This window comes from Arachis stenosperma, chromosome 4 (genome assembly GCF_014773155.1).
Source record: "Arachis stenosperma cultivar V10309 chromosome 4, arast.V10309.gnm1.PFL2, whole genome shotgun sequence".
Classification (NCBI taxonomy): domain Eukaryota; kingdom Viridiplantae; phylum Streptophyta; class Magnoliopsida; order Fabales; family Fabaceae; genus Arachis; species Arachis stenosperma.
In genome coordinates this window covers 5,581,594-5,597,808 of record NC_080380.1, presented here as the reverse complement: position 1 = coordinate 5,597,808, position 16,215 = coordinate 5,581,594, and the positions used below count along the sequence as shown (strand labels likewise).

General features: G+C 32.1%; 3 protein-coding genes across 3 annotated transcripts; 1 reads left to right on the top strand and 2 right to left on the bottom strand.

Moving 5' to 3' along the window:
• Window positions 1-365: 365 nt before the first annotated feature.
• LOC130976893 (uncharacterized) lies at window positions 366-807 on the bottom strand. Its single transcript, XM_057901852.1, has one exon. The coding sequence runs from the start codon at window positions 774-776 to the stop codon at window positions 462-464; it is 315 nt and encodes a 104-aa protein (XP_057757835.1). The 5' UTR covers window positions 777-807; the 3' UTR covers window positions 366-461.
• Window positions 808-4,447: 3,640 nt separating this feature from the next.
• On the bottom strand, window positions 4,448-8,313 carry LOC130974049 (polyadenylate-binding protein RBP45-like). Its single transcript, XM_057898787.1, has 6 exons — window positions 7,884-8,313; window positions 6,934-7,399; window positions 5,358-5,413; window positions 5,159-5,289; window positions 4,967-5,063; window positions 4,448-4,858 (listed from the first exon to the last, which is right to left on the bottom strand). The coding sequence occupies exons 1-6, from the start codon at window positions 8,175-8,177 to the stop codon at window positions 4,667-4,669; spliced, it is 1,236 nt and encodes a 411-aa protein (XP_057754770.1). The 5' UTR covers window positions 8,178-8,313; the 3' UTR covers window positions 4,448-4,666.
• Window positions 8,314-11,992: 3,679 nt separating this feature from the next.
• On the top strand, window positions 11,993-13,254 carry LOC130976580 (15.4 kDa class V heat shock protein). The gene is made up of 2 exons (XM_057901480.1): window positions 11,993-12,216; window positions 12,541-13,254. The coding sequence occupies exons 1-2, from the start codon at window positions 12,075-12,077 to the stop codon at window positions 12,810-12,812; spliced, it is 414 nt and encodes a 137-aa protein (XP_057757463.1). The 5' UTR covers window positions 11,993-12,074; the 3' UTR covers window positions 12,813-13,254.
• The last annotated feature ends 2,961 nt before the right edge of the window (window positions 13,255-16,215 follow it).

Below are 16,215 nucleotides of genomic sequence, written 5' to 3'. Positions count from 1 at the left end.
CACTACACCGACCGCATGCAAGCATTGTCATCATCATGATCATGATTTGTTACATTGATCAGATCATCAAGAAGCACCTGACATTTCGATCATCTTTAATTAAACATCATTACTCTCCCTCTCCCTTATTATTAGTCACACTTAATTAATCAACACTTGTTTGATTAAGAGATCGTAGAAACTCAAGTGTAGTCAACTTTATGTGAAGTTGATAATTAGGATCCTTTAGATGATTTGACCAGTAGAGGGCTTAAAGTCGACTGCACCTGAGTTTTTACTTAAAAGATAGATTTATATACAAATAAAAAAAGAAAGAAAGAAAATAACGAAGCAAAGTAATGTTGAGGCATGCATGCATTTGAGTCTAAACAAAAAGTATGATTATGATTATGATTATGAGTATGAGAGATAATAAAGAGAAAGATGAAGTAGTTGTTGATTATAGATACAAGAAGAGAGAATCATTTGATGAAAGGAGGAAGTGCTGTAATAGTAGCACTACTACTTCCAATTGCAAAGAAGCGCTTCTTCCATGCTTTGAATCCATGGAATCCAGATAGGATTCTCTTCCTCAACCTCCTCAACCTGTTTCCGATCTTCACCTTGAGCTTGCAGATTCTGATTCTGCGAGAACAAGAAGAAGAATAAGAAGAATCAGCTTGCTGCAAGACCTTGTAGATCAAGAACTGTGCCCTCCTATGTATCATCTCTTCAGAATCCTCCTTTTCCATCTTCGAGTAACCATGGAACTGCTTCCTACTACAAACACCAGCCATTTCCTTAGAGAGAGAGAGAGAGAGAGAGAGATGTTGCAAATAAAGAGTGGTATTGAAAGAAGCATTTATAGTGCTTATTTTGGTGATGAACCATATGGCATGTGCATTATTAATTAATTAATCATTTTCTTTATTTAATTTAGATGATGAGTTTCCCTGAATTGGCATCTCATACAATTTCGTCCTGAATGGAAACCTCCCCAAAACAACACTTTATAATGAAAAATAATGGAAACACACTCTCATCTGTAAATCCAATTTGCCAATATTTTTAAATTAAGTTTTTTATAGATTTAAACAAATTTAAAAAGATATCAAATGACATTGGGGGGGGGGGAGGTTGGTTTTGTTTTGTTAAATAATCATATAGATTTCATTGCATTGTATTTAAAATTTGAAAAAAAAAGATAAATAGGTATCTGATTTTTTAATTCATGTAAGTTTTTAATTATAATAAATGATCATTTGTACTCATAAAAGATGAAAACACTGATATATGTATCAATACTAGATCAAAACTAAATTTGTATCTACGCAAGATGCTCTCAGTGACAAAAGTACCCTATGTGGCACTCTAACCCTCTAAAAACAAGGTACTTTTGTCACATGGAAGGCATCTTGCGTTTAGTTTCGATTTAGTTTGGATATATATGTCAGTGTTTTCATTTTTTATGGATACAAATGGCCATTAATTAAATGGCCATTAATTCTTTTTAATTAATTAAAAATATAAAAATACTTTTTAATTTTTAAAATGTGAGATATTTAATAGAATAATTTATATGTCTCACATTTTAAAAGGTAATTAATATTTTTATATATTTAAATAGTCGATGACTTATTTATCTTTAACATAAAAGATCAAAAACTTATTTGTAGTTTCCTTTTAAAATCCCTTCAAGTTTTTATTTCATTTTTTAAGTCTTGTGCCATCTTATTGCTAAGTAAACTCTACATGTCCAATTTATATTATGCTCTTAATTTTAATATCAAAGAATAACTCACATACAGCCACTGATATTTTTCATTAAATATTTTTTTTTCAGCTTGTATTAAGTAATAATAAGACAAACTCGAAGAGAAAAGTTGAAGTTGAATTGAACGCTAAAAACAAATGCACAAACAAAAAAGAAAGTTTAGGGTGGCATTTGGCAAAGTATTAGTTAAATTAATTAAAAAAGTGACTCTAATGGCGTCATTTGGCTAAGGTTTGGTAAACAGTAGAATAAGCACTATTATATTATGTATACAATAATACTAGTTTAAATAAGGCACGTTGACAACAATAATTGTTAGTTATTTGTTTTGGTATTTATATAATAATACCACTAACATAAAATATTGTTGAATAAGTATCTATTATACATATATTCAATAATTTTTTAACCTAATCATACATATTTAATTTTAGTAGAATAATATATAGAAGTAGAAAAATGGTTAGTTTCAACTTTCAACTTTATTTTAAACTAATGTATGTGTATGTACTCTCTTGACTTGAACTAAGTGCCTGATTAGCTACAAGGTTTACAAATGAGCTCGCAGATCAGCTAGTAGTGACTATTTTAGTATAATATAATAGGTAAGTATTTGTTTCGATCAAAATATATGATAGCAAAAAAGAATTATTAAAAACAACTAAGCTCTAAAAAAAATAGTTTAAATAATAAATATTTATATTAAAAATAATTTATAAATAAATTATTTTGTATTTAATTTTTTAATTTTAAAAATATTTATTTTAAAAGAAATATAATAAAAAAATTATTATGAGAGAAGTTAATTTTTTAATTTTTTTATAAGTATTTAAATAATTTATTAAAAAACTATAATTTAATTTTAAAAATTACACAATATTAATATTACTATTTTTCATAAGTCAAAAACTTAAAAAAATAATTTTTAAAATTTCTCAAATAAACTCTAAAAATTTGAATCCTCTAAATTTTGAACTTTTACTTAGAGGATAAAGTGTAATCTTTCACCATTTATTTTATAGGTGAGACCAAGAAAAAATGAGAGAAAAACTATTCAAGGGTGAGAGATCACACTTTACCCTTTAAAGTAAAATTCAAAATTTAGAGAATCCAAATCCAAACTCTAAAATTTATTTTATTTAATATTTATTAATTATTAATAAAATAAATTGACTATAAAATGGTGTTAAAGAAGAGTTCATTAATAAATGAGTTATGATTAGTTCAAAAGAGTATGAAACACTTCACTCACTTGGGAAAGAATAGAATGTACCGGTGATAAGCAAGATTAATTATAAGGTATGAGATATGAATTATGATATGATAATGTGTAGGTAGGTGTGTATATTAGGATCATACAAGATGTAGTGTGAAATGATGAGATGGCACACATTGTAATATACTTTGATTTTTGTGCTAGCTGCACTCTTGTTGTAAGATACTTAATGATTGACCCCCAAAAGTCAAACTGCAAAGTCACAATCCATGAGACTTGCACATTGTAGAACAGACCAAATTTCCACCGCCACCATGCAGGGATCTTTGAACTCTTGAAGAAATCAAAAATGGAAATTAAAGTCACCGTCTTCAGTATAGGGAGTATATAAAAGTTTACAAGGATTTACAGTTTTGCACTAATTTTTTTTATTAAGATGTCATATGATTAAGCCTAAAGTGTAAAATATTTTCTGTTAAAATAAATTAGAGTAGTGGTGCTACTGTTTTTTACTTATGATGTCATTTTACATATAATTTTTCCATGAATTTGTAAAAAGAAAATATTATTAAGATAAAAATGATAATATTTATTTCTAATAAATTATTTATATAGAATATAGGTTAAAATATATAATAATTAATTAGATGAATTTGATTTGACTGGCTAATAATTCATAATTAAAGAGAGTTAAACAATATGCGAATCTTGAAAGAATAGGATGACAACCAGCAGCACGCCAGTGACAGTGCGTGACATCTAACGGAAATTCGAGGCATGATTTGCATCACCTTCTTGCACCCTTAATAATTTATTATATTATTTCATCGTCAATTTTTCTCCTAGTAATAGCTTATATAAGTATAACAAGAATCTTCTTGACATTTTAATTCTAAAAATTAATTTTTTACATTAATTATTTGTCTATGTCTAACATTGGATTGAGAAGGCAGTGAGTGAGATCCAACGGTGTAGAGTGGAAAGAGAGGCAGAGGCAAGAAAGGAAGTAACAAAACATGCGATGGAGGAGGTGGTCTTGTTGGGTTTGGGAGAATGACAGGTGGGTTATACAAAGGAACATTTGGGGTAAAAAATATAGATTTGTATCTTCTAAAATTTGAATTTTATTTTAGAGAGTAAAATATAATCTCTCACCATTAATTTTATAGGTGAAACCAATAATAATTATAAAAAAAAAACTATTCAAGCGTAAAAAATCACACTTTACTTTCTAAAGTGAAATTCAAACTTTAAAAGATCCAAATCCAAAAAATGTCAATTATCAACTCAAAAAATTAGCAATTGGAATATAACTAAAACTATTTCAAATGTTAAACAAAATTAAACATCAAGAATAGTTTTAAAAATTTTCAAAAAATTAAGAAGACAAGACCTACTTTATCATAAAATAAACATGTTTAATCTCTGTACATTTTGTAAATAACTTGACGTAACACCGAGTTAAATCAGAACGCAAATTTAAAAGAAAACACGCATCATATCTGAACATTAAATAAGTACTGAGCAAACAACTCGTTATGCATACAGTAAGAGGGTTTGAGTGTTTGGGAGAAACATAAAAGGGGAAAGCAAAAAGGAGCAGAGACAGATTTCCACGAGACTCGAGGATAGATAAAACAACTCAACAAGTATCATAACATGACAATAGTAGATGACAGAAATGTAGTAGTAACTTCTCAACTATATCCTAATTGCTGCTGTTGCTGCGGAGGTTGGTAGTTAGGATACCCCGGATAACTGCCATACATGTTGGGGTCCTGTCCAGTAGCAGCATAACCATAATTTTCATAGCCTTGAGCGTATCCATAGTATCCGCCACTCCCGCCGGTACCACTCCCGCCACTCCACTGATTTGTTTCCGGCTGAGACTGAAAAAGCATCATCCAACTCATTCATCAAGATCCATAACTCATTTTTTGCAATTGCTGTGCTGTGCAGTTTCAATTACTGAAATTAATAAACTAGACATTGAATACCTGTTTGTTTGAAGGACTGCGGCCCCATGAGAGCCGTACATTTTGTCCACCCAACTGGGATCCATTCAAAACCCTTAGTGCCTCTTCTGCACAGCTCCTGTTGCAAGAAAACAAAAACAAGATCGGATGCTGCATTTTGATAGCACAACAGTGTCACAAGGTAAATATCAGATGTACAAGAGCTTATGTTACCTGTCTGCAAATTGGACAAACCCACATCGCTTGCCCGTTGGAATCTTCACATGAACTAACTCTCCGTACTGACCAAAAACTTGTCTCAGAAGATCATCAGTGACGTTGGGGTCCAAATTGCCCACAAAAATCTGCAAAAGAAATTCAGGTCAGAAAGAAACAAAAATAAAGCAGATTCTATATGCAGAGAGGTACCCACTGTTGTATTAGTTGGATCATTCTCGTTCTGTGCACCTTGAGGATTCTGATAAGATGCTGCACGATCAAAGTAGAAGTGAAGTGAAAGATGAATAAAAGTGAACATGAGTGTGAATCATATTAGAACAGTAGTAACCAACGAAAACGCCATAAGGACACCTCAACTTAAATATGGGCGCAACTTAATCATAGACTTGAATATTAACAAAAAAAAGAAAAGAAACCTCAAAGGTAAGTAGGTAACAAAATGACATGTTCCTTGCATGTACCACAGACCTTTGATTAAGTACTATATCACACTATCCAATCATTTTAAAAAATATATATAATTATACATATCCAAGAAGAGAAGACAGCAAAAACACAAATAGGCTAGGTGCAGAGCAAACAGAGAAGGAACAGAGTAGTCAGTGCCATACATACACCACACATCAAAAGCTAGACACAATCATCATAAATGAAGACAATAAAATCTAAACATATAATCAGATAAATCCTAGTAAACTCAACAGAAAAAAAACTGTCATTAATACATGGTGTTAAGTGAGAATATAGAGATCATACAGAAGGGATTTAAAAAAAAAGCACCGAAGTATACACACAGACAACACCTATAAACAGTATTGATCGGCTCTAGTGTGCTATATCTAACATTCTCATGCATTAAAGAGTTTCACAAGTTGCGACATCCGAAAGGAATGAGAAATATACAGTGAATTATTATAACTTTACTTTCATAGCACAGTTCTCAGCGATTCAGAAAGACAAAGGGAACAAAACCTATATCACAGAAATTAAAAAAGGATGATAAAAGAAACCACCCGGAACAAGTATAACTTCTAGAAGATAAAATCAACGAACACTGGGCTTTCTGTATAAACAAGCTAGAGATTGGTGAAATTAAAAGGCATCTACCAGAAGAACAGATGAAATGGGCTAAATAAATACATCTGATTTGGCAGAGGGGCCAGCTAATAAAAAATTAAAATATTCAGTTCTTATGGTAAACTAATTGGAACAAATTAATGGAGCAATGATTAAAGGATGGTGGACTGAAAAAATAAAGTAACTAGAAAAGTTACATAATGTAATTTGGGTAAAACTAAACCAATAAACGAAATGAAAACTGAAAAGAACAATCTAACATTGTAGGTGAAAAGAAAATGCCGCGAAAAATAACGGGCAAGACATAAACGGATAACTGACCTAACCAAGGCCATGCACTAAAATGGTAACCATTTCAGCTGAAATCAGTTCCAGGCTCCGAGATGACAGAGCCTCTTGACACCCTGCTTTGAGACAACATGAGTTCTATAAGATTTTACTACTATATATCATTTATTTTTGCCCAAATTTTTAAAGGAAATTGCAGGAAGAAATGACTTTGGACTGCAAAGCTTCAAGAACACAACTGAAAAAAATCATAACACAAATCTAGCATCTGCCACAAATATAATTAGGGACATAGAGCCCAGAATTCAACCAGCATCACTCAATAAGGCATATGACATTTGGAAGGCAATTCAAAGTTTCATAGCAAAAAGTGGCAGAACTGAAGAACCACAAAATTGACAAACCTTTCTGCTGAGTGGCAGGGTTTTTATTAGAGGCCGGTCCAATCCTCATGGGTCTAGTTGAACAAAGAACCCCTTGCATCTCAGTCATAGCCCTCATTTGTTCACTTTCATCCGCAAATCTTACAAAACCATAACCCTTAGTCCGGCCAGTGAGCCTATCAATCACAACTTTTGCCCCCTTCACCGAGCTATAACGAGTCCTAAATGTCTCCTGAAGGAGGTAATCAGTAACATCTGCAGCCAAATCACCAACGAATATGGTGTGATCTGGACTATCATCATGACGCTTCTCACCGGCACTAAATGTAGCCCAGTTCAATCTGAAGCTCTGCCCACCATTTGGCATAATCGCTCCATTATATGACTGGAGCACTCTCTCAGCTCCGGCCCGGCTACCAAACTCGATAAAACCATAACCCTCAGACTGACCAGTTTGCTTGTTCCGGATAACCTTTACTGAGGTCACCTGAAAACAAAACAATCCCTCACTTAATTAGCATGACAACAATATCATAAACCACCTTCAGGATCCGCAGCTAAATCAATACCCCAGTTCAAACAAAAATAAACGAGAAGTACTAAGGGGCAGCAACTTTTGTGTTTTGTAACCATCAATTGGTCATCAATAGTGTTTTTAATGGTGTGAGATTACATTCAATGGTGAAAGATCACTCTTTTCTTTTGATGGTTAAATGCTGGCCACAAAACACAAAAGTTGCTCGCTCCCTAGACTTTTCCAAAATAAACAGAGCACATCTCGGCAAATCCTAAATCCAGGATATAGACTTGATAAACCCTAATTTCACATATAATAAATCAGAAAATCCTATTCAGCTCGATAACAAACTCATAAATCATTGATACATCATCACAAAAGGTACCAAAATTTTATATATCACATAGATTAGAAGGGATTGAATACAAGTTCAAAAAATTTTCTTAATTCATACCTCGCCGGTGTGAGCGAAGCAGGTGTAGAGGTAGTTCTCGTCCATCCAGTACTGCAAGTCTCCGATCCAGAGGGTGCGGACCTCGTCGGCGCTGGTGGGCTGAGCCGATTGCTGCGGCTGAGCAACCTGCTGAGGCGGCGCCTGGGCGGAAGGAGCCCACATGGGTGGAGGCGCCTGAGGCTGAGGCGGCATCATCATGTATGGCGGTTGCTGCTGCGGCGGCTGCTGTTGGTACTGCTGTGGTGGCTGCTGGCCCATGTTTGTTGGAGGCATTCCGGGTCCTGGCTGCATCATCTTCTTCTTCTCTCGGAGAATATCTGAAGTTCCAAAGAGAAAGTGAAGCGCGGAAGAGAGAGAAAATAAAGAGGGTGTGCGAGTCCTTTAAAAGAGAGGAGAGGGGAAGAGTGGAACCCTAACCCTAAAAAAAGGAAAGGGGGAAAAAGGTGCGTGCTTGCGTCTTGCGTGGTAATTGAGGATAGATTAGATATTTTATATTTTATTTCAGAGTATATAAGCTGCGTTTGTTTAGCCTGAGACACAAACACACAAAATATAGTCTTTCACATAAAAGATATGGATAAAGATATTAAGTTTAAAAATATTAAATAAGTATATTTTATATTTATTTTAATAAAAGAGATATAAATATATAATTAAAAATTATTATTTATTATTTATTATTTATTATTTATTATTTTATTAATTTATATATTTTTTAATATAAAATATTAATTTTTGTATTTTTATCTTTTATATTTTGTTCTAACGTTTTATCACAAGAATTAGAATTTTAAATCAAATTAAATCTTTGTACCTAAAATATATATTTTTTCAAGTAATAAACAAACTACTATTATTATTTGAATATAAGTAATGAGTAGGTTTATTATAATTAAAGTTGTTATATTACTTGGTTGAGATCAATATAATCTTTTATACATGAAATTACGATTTAGTAAAAATAAAAAAATTAAAAAAAGTAGAAAAAAGAAATAACTTTTTTTATATCTAAATAATTATGATTCAATTCTTATGGATTGACCGCAGCTTCCAAAAATAATTAAAGGTGGTGATTATTCATTTTTATTATGAGGAGAATCGAAAAAAAGAATAATTTTACAAGATTTTGGAGATTATTCACTTTTCGGATCAATATTCTATGGTGATAGGAGATTTTAACGCCATTTTATAATACCACAAAAAAGAAGGAGTTGTATGAAGACGAGAAGCTCTATTCAGACGTTCAATAATTTCATTAATAAAAGTGAGTTGGTGGACTTGAGACATATTAGAAGCAAATTTACTTGGAGCAACAAATAAGTTGGTGAAAATTTTGTTAGAGAAAAGCTAGATAGATGTTTGACCTTAACACACTTGAGGTTAACGTACCCGAAAGCAACGGTCACCCACATGGAAGATACCGAATCAGATCATTGTCCACTTCTATTACGTTCCAACAGCGAAGGAAGAAGAACTAAAAGGAGATTTCGGTTCTAAAAAAGATGATGTGACAGCGAGGACGTATCAAACATTGTGAAAAAGGCGTAGTAGACCTAAATAAATGGATCTCTTATGTATAAATTATTTTGCAAACTGAAAAAATGTCGCTATATGCTTGTGGAGTGGCAGAAAAGTAGCAGAAGCAACTCAAAGGCGCTCATTACTAATCTTAAAAACAAGCTAGAACAAGAGAAGGAGAAAGGAAATGGTGCGGATAGGAGACAGATTCTAAATCTAGAGGCTGATCTAACAGATGCGTACGAGAAAGAAGAGCGGTATTGGCGAAAAAAGTCATGAGTTCAATGGCTAAAATGTGGGGACCAAAATACCAAAATTTTTCATGCAAAATTTTATAATAGAGCCAGAAAAAAATAAGATTCAAAAGCTGCTAGACGACTCGGGTAACTACAAATATGATCAGGAAGGAATAGCTCAGATTGCACAACAGTACTTCACTGAAATCTTCTCAACCTCAAACCCAAGTTCGGCTATAGAGAGTATAAAGGACATGGAGATAAGGGTCGATGGCACAACTAATAGAAGATTAGTGCGGAGAGTTACAGAAGAAGGGGTTAAAACAGTAACCTTTTCCATTAATCCCTTTTCGGCCTAGGTGATGACGGATTCACAGGTAAATTCTTTCAACATTACTGAGGGATCATCAAAAGGGATGTAACGGAGGCAGCCATAAGTTTCTTTGCAGGAGGAAAGATGTTGCGAAGTTTTAACCACACATATTTGTTTGATACCAAAGATTTAGCAGGCAAAAAATATAGCCCAAATCAAACTCATTAGTTTGAGTAGTGTTTCCTATAAAATCATCTCAAAGATACTGGTTCACGGGATGCAAAGACTGTTGAAAAATATGATTAGTAAAAATCAGAGCGTATTCATCAAAGGAAGGCTTATTAGTGACAATACCCTAATAGTTCATGAGCTCATACATTTTTAGAAGAATAAAATTTGTGGTGATCACAAAGTGGCCATGAAGCTTGATAGGAGCAAAGCCCAATTTTTTTTGTTTGGAAAAAAAAATAGTTGTACTAGATGGACAAATCCATTTCAATTCTAAAATAATTAATATTACTTTTGTTTCTGTTTGAACAAAAAATATATATATTTGTTTGAAAAATGGCATATATCAATAATTATTTTTATGTATGGACAATTCAAGATTTTAGACACTATTTTTTTAATTATTTTCTAAGAATTAAGACAAAATATTGTATATTTATCTTTTCTTTGGTAATTTTAGCAGGCGTTTAAACTAACAAAAAAATATAAAATCATTTTTAGGTACAAATATAGCTATTTCAATTCAACAATATATAAAATATATTGATAAATTTCAACAAATAACAATGTTGGTCATATACTATTTTAATTCTAAGAATGAATATGATACTAGAATATAAAACAGTTATAAGTAAATTTTAATAAAAATAGTTCTCCGTAATAGTTTCTTTTACTACGATAATAAAAAAAGTAATCCAAGAATAAATTTTATTTTATGCTAGATTGAATTTACTCAAATCGATTTTAACATATCGAGTAATATGATTTAAAAATTTTACTCATGAATCATGAAAAATTGTTTACAAAATCAATAATTAATATTATTTAAAAAATTTTGAAAAGATAAAATTTTAGTATAAATATTCTAATTTAATCATAAACTATATATTACTATTAATGAGTAATTGTTATAGTTTAAAAATAAGTAAAATTATTACTCATTAATTTCATCATTTTTAATATTAAAAATAGTTAAATTTTAAATTTAATTAACTTTATAAATTATTTATTATAAAAATTACTTTCATTTAAAAAATTCAAATTTTTTTTATATATTTTTATATATTATCTGTGTATGACAAAGGTACATATACTAATTCTAATTAGGAGTGTCAAAAATTCTCAAGAGGTGGGGATCCCTGCGGGGACCGCCTTGAATGGGGCTCGTGGAGAATTTTTTCCATAGAGATGGGGATGGGAACAAAATTCCGTCGAGACAGACGCTCGGGATCCCCGATAATTCCCCAAATTTTTTAATTTACTTAATAACTCTTACTTTATTTCTAATATAAGGGTTCTTTTAGTAATTTCACTCATTGAAAAGCCCTAACCGTATTGTTCAAAATTTTATTTTATGAACTATGATTTGCTATGTTATATTTCTGGACTTATAATATTAAATAAGATATGTTTGTGTGTTTGTAATTATATTTTGCAGTTTTTTTTTGTTTTTTTATATTTTTTATTATAATTTCCATATAAATGTTAAATATAAAAAGATGGAGAATGAGACCCGCAAAAATTACGGAAAACACAGAAAACGGAAATAGAGACAATTATTATTCCCTCATAGCAGGAAACTGAGAATTAATTTTAGGGTGAAAATGGAGAGCAGGAGGACATCTTCTGGCTCGCCTCATTGACATCTCTAATTCTAATAATACAAAAGAGTTTAAATAACCAATAATTTTGAACTGAGAGTTTTATTTTTCATTGTCCTTTCTTCACAAATAAAAAAAAAAAAGAGATAGTAAATTAGTTAATCTTTTTTATATTAACCACATATTGATATAGCAACTTGGCTACTTGACCTCTGAAAAAGGCCAACCAACTAACCTTTCCTTTTCTTGATTCCCATTAAATCTATGATTCATGATTCATAACTCATAACCAACAATGGAGTTCTCAGCATCCCACTCTGTACCATGGCAATTCCTTCTCCCTTCCCATCTCCTCTTCCCATATGACTTCATCCCTGAAAACTATGTTCACTGGACTGAGACCCCTGATTCTCACATTTTCTCAGCTGATATTCCTGGTAAGCAAGCAAAGCAGCCCTTCACATCTCTTTTTCTCTGTCTTCTTGTTTATTTCTTAATCATTTTCTGTTTAATGGCTTAAATGTAATCATGATTAGTAATAAAAGAATATTACTCTATTTGATCTATGTAGTTGATTCCATAACGTGAAATGAGTGCTACTTGTTATTGTTATATATTGTATCTGTCTTGGGGTACTTGTTTGAAGTTCTAAATACCTTTTTGTATATTTGTATCATGCTTTTTACTACCAAATGCAACCTTAGTCTTTATTATAGTATCTTAGAATTGGGTCTTTTTTTTTCTCATTCTTCGTATGGTAGGTGTGAGAAAAGAAGAACTGAGAGTGGAGGTTGAGGACTCAAGGTACCTTATAATAAGAACAGAAGCAGTGGATGAATTCTCAAGTGAGCCAGCAAGGAAGTTCAGGAGGAAGTTTAGGCTTCCAGGGAGGGTTGATCTTGATGCAATCTCTGCTGGCTATGAAGACGGTGTCTTAACCATCACAGTTCCAAGGTCACTTAGGAGAGGCTTCTACATTGACCCCAATGATATTCCTCGTACATTGGATAATGTTCTTGCAAGAGCTGCTTAATTGATTTATCAGCTGCTGCCACTATAGGCTTAATTAATTAACTAATCAATTCTGTGTTCTTGGGGAGATTATTAATTTATTAGACATTGGTTAATGCCTAATGACTGTGTTATGTAATTTTGCATGATTATTTAGGTATCTTGCTATTTCTCAATGGTTGTTATGTACAAAATTGTTTGAAGTGACATCCAAAATTTGAGTTTTATGGATATGGACATGGAACTCAAATAATTGTCACCTAATGTTCCTAATTTTACTAGCATTATTTATCATGTGGGTTAGTCTTTTTCACTTGACCCTCTGTAATCACTACTTGATGGCATATTGGGGCTGATTTTTTATATGAAAAAAATATTGGTGTATTTTTTAGAGATGAGATTATTTTGTGTAATTATAGATGAGTGAATTTTGTAGGTGAGAAGTCAATACGTAAAGAGCATGTTGTAATACGTGAGGGACGTGCAGGACACGTGGTAGCATCCTGGCCAACACGTGAGGGACGTATTGGATACGTGGCAATATATTAACCAACACGTGGGAAATTTGTAGCCATCAATAATAATTTTAATAGTGTTAGATTAGTGTGAAATTTTATTCAATAACTCACTTTTTTTTATTAGTCACATACTAGTCAAAATTTTATTTAATAAAATTGCTGATGGTAGACTTTTCTTTAATATTATTGTTGGGCCAAAAAGGAAGCAATTTGACTAACTAGTTTCCAAGGACAATCTTAAAAGAGATGTTGGTGTCAATGGAATCTCTTAATGAGAGGCAGAGTGGGTATGGAAAATTTGGATGCGCATGATAATAATCAATTTGCCTCCCCCTTTGGATCTTCTGTAAGGAGCGAACTCCAAATAATAATATTAAGAAATTCCTATCACTGAAAAAGTGAAAATATCTGCTTACCACACATGCAACTTGCAAGTGGCCGCAGATATTTTTTACGGCTTTTCCAACTTGGTTTCAAAGAATAATTGAGGCGTTTTTAAATATTATTAGTATGAGATGAGGTATTTCAATAGCAACTTATAAATAATTAAAATAATAAAAATGGAGGATAATTTAAAAAATTAGCATTATATTTTAGGGGTGATAAAATCACTCATCTATTTCATTCGTCTTTTATTTTTGCCCCCCTGATAGCGTTCTTTTCACCAAAATAGAATACTGGTAGTGTAATTGGTATTTTATTTTCTTCGAATATTATAAGAAAAGTTGGTGTGTTTTTTATGACCTTACTAATAATTAGTTGTATATTAAAATTAATTATTGAATACAATACCTATTAAAATATAAAATATATATTAAAAATAAATTTTAAATTAAATATATATTTATATATAAATATATAATAATTAATTTTTATAATTAATTTTAGTGTGTTAATAATATTTTTGGCTAACAAGATAGCCAAAGTCCTTGGAAACGTATTCATTTTGGAAAAATTCTAGTCGTCTCTATTACGAGAGAAAAAAAAGAAGATAAAACATATGTCACAGAAAATTTTAGAAGGTTAAATTTAATTGTGTTTGTATAATTTTTTGGAATATTTGAAAATGCTTTAGATGATTTTGGAATGTTTTAAAATGTTCTAGAAGGTCTTGAAATACCTTAGAAAGTTTTAGAAGACTCTAGAAGGTTATAGAGTATTCTAGAAAAGTCTTGATGTATATAGAAGTATGAAGAGTAATATGGAATAATCTATAAGCATTTAGAAAGTTGTGTTATGATAGATATTTGTAATAAAGGTTCTGAATTATTAATCTAAACCGTTGATTAGATTTAATCCTAACTATCTATTAAGGAAATGGATGGCTATAAGTAGGAGGAGAGAGTTAGAGTTTGAGTGTATGAGTCATTTGTAACAAACACTTAAGTAATAAAGTGTTCTTTTCACCAAAACTTTATTTCTCTTGTATTTTCTTGTGTTCTTAGCTTTCTTGCTAAATGTTGAGGGTTAGGCTAACTTGGTTTCATCTCAAGAGGTTGAGTAAGTTCGAGTGCCGGCACGGTAGCATTGGAGTGTGTCCAAGACCGTGACAATTTGGCATTAGAGTAAGGTTTGAGAGGGAGCACAATGGGTTTGTGGGTATGGCTTCTAGTATGAGTGTTCATGGGTCGGGTAAAATCGGGTGTGATTTGACATAGATCCGGCCCGAAATATATAACGGACTTATTTGTTAGATCCAAACCCGGCCCTAAACCAGATGAAACCTAAACACTTTCGGGTCACGATTATACCGGGTGAAAATTGGGCCGTTAAAATTACATTACCTTCATATCTTCTTGTAAGCTAGCATGTGAAAATATCCAAATTTCCAAAACTCCAACCATTATTTGACATGGTAAAATTCACATAGAAAAATATAACAAAAACCAACCATTCTCTAAAATTAAAGCATAACCACAATCAATATCAATATTGTATAATAACGCCAAATATTTAAATCAATACAAATAACACAATATTATACATTAGTCTAAAGTCTTATGCATTTTAAACATAAAAAATTAACTTATAGTATTATAATGACTAATAATACAAAATAATTAAGATTTACAATACTTAAATTTCACATAAGAATAGCCATCATCCATCACTAATAACACAAAATATTAATTGTGTATGAGGACCGGACCACTGGGCCGGGTTCAGGTGACCCGACCCGAAATAATGACCAAGTTTATTTTTGAGATCCTTACTCGGCCCTAGACCCGATAAAATCACACCAAATTAGCCCCTAAAATGTTCGGGGTCGGGCCAGGCCAGGCCATGCACACCTCTAGCTTCTAGTGTAACCATGAAGCATATTGAGTCTCAAAGGGGAATGGATGCTATTCCTTCTCAATGGGGAGGTAAGAAGGCCCGTTTTTCAAGTGAGTCTAGAGGTAAGGATTCTAACTTCTTAGAAGAGATAGTTTCTATGTTGGAGAATGTTCTATCCTCTATGAATGAGCGCTTCCAAAGGATATAACATGACAAGGAGACCCTTGAGACTCACGTGATAGGAGAACTAAATGCTTTCAAAGAAAACATGCTCCAAAATTGAAGAGAAGCTTGAGAATTCCTTGAAGCTATTTGAGGAACTTCGAGTTTGGTTCAAGAAGGCAAAATCTCGACCAACTATTATAAGGGAGACGACAAAGATTGATCTCCCAAAGTCAAAGGAGTTCAAGGGTATGAAGGACGCTCGAGAGGTGGAGAACTTTCTATGACAAATGGAGAGGTACTTTGAAGGCCAAGGAGTGGTTGAAGAAGCAATAAAGGTACGCACTGTATCTCTTTACCTTTCTGATAATGCTACTTTGTGCTAGAGGAGAAAGTGTGCATATATAGAAAATGGTACTTGCAACATAGCCACATGGAATGATTTTAAAAGGGAGTTGAAAAGACAAT

Bases quoted from the DNA above. Each gene is read 5' to 3' on its own strand.
- LOC130976893 (XM_057901852.1), bottom strand. From the start codon at position 776: ATGGCTGGTGTTTGTAGTAGGAAGCAGTTCCATGGTTACTCGAAGATG.
- LOC130974049 (XM_057898787.1), bottom strand. From the start codon at position 8,177: ATGATGCAGCCAGGACCCGGAATGCCTCCAACAAACATGGGCCAGCAG. The intron at 7,400-7,883 runs GTATGAATTAAG...TTTTGTTTTCAG, and splicing joins GCTTCGCTCACACCGGCGAG to GTGACCTCAGTAAAGGTTAT. The intron at 5,414-6,933 runs GTTTGTCAATTT...TTGATCGTGCAG, and splicing joins CCCTGCCACTCAGCAGAAAG to CATCTTATCAGAATCCTCAA.
- LOC130976580 (XM_057901480.1), top strand. From the start codon at position 12,075: ATGGAGTTCTCAGCATCCCACTCTGTACCATGGCAATTCCTTCTCCCT. The intron at 12,217-12,540 runs GTAAGCAAGCAA...TTCGTATGGTAG, and splicing joins TTTCTCAGCTGATATTCCTG to GTGTGAGAAAAGAAGAACTG.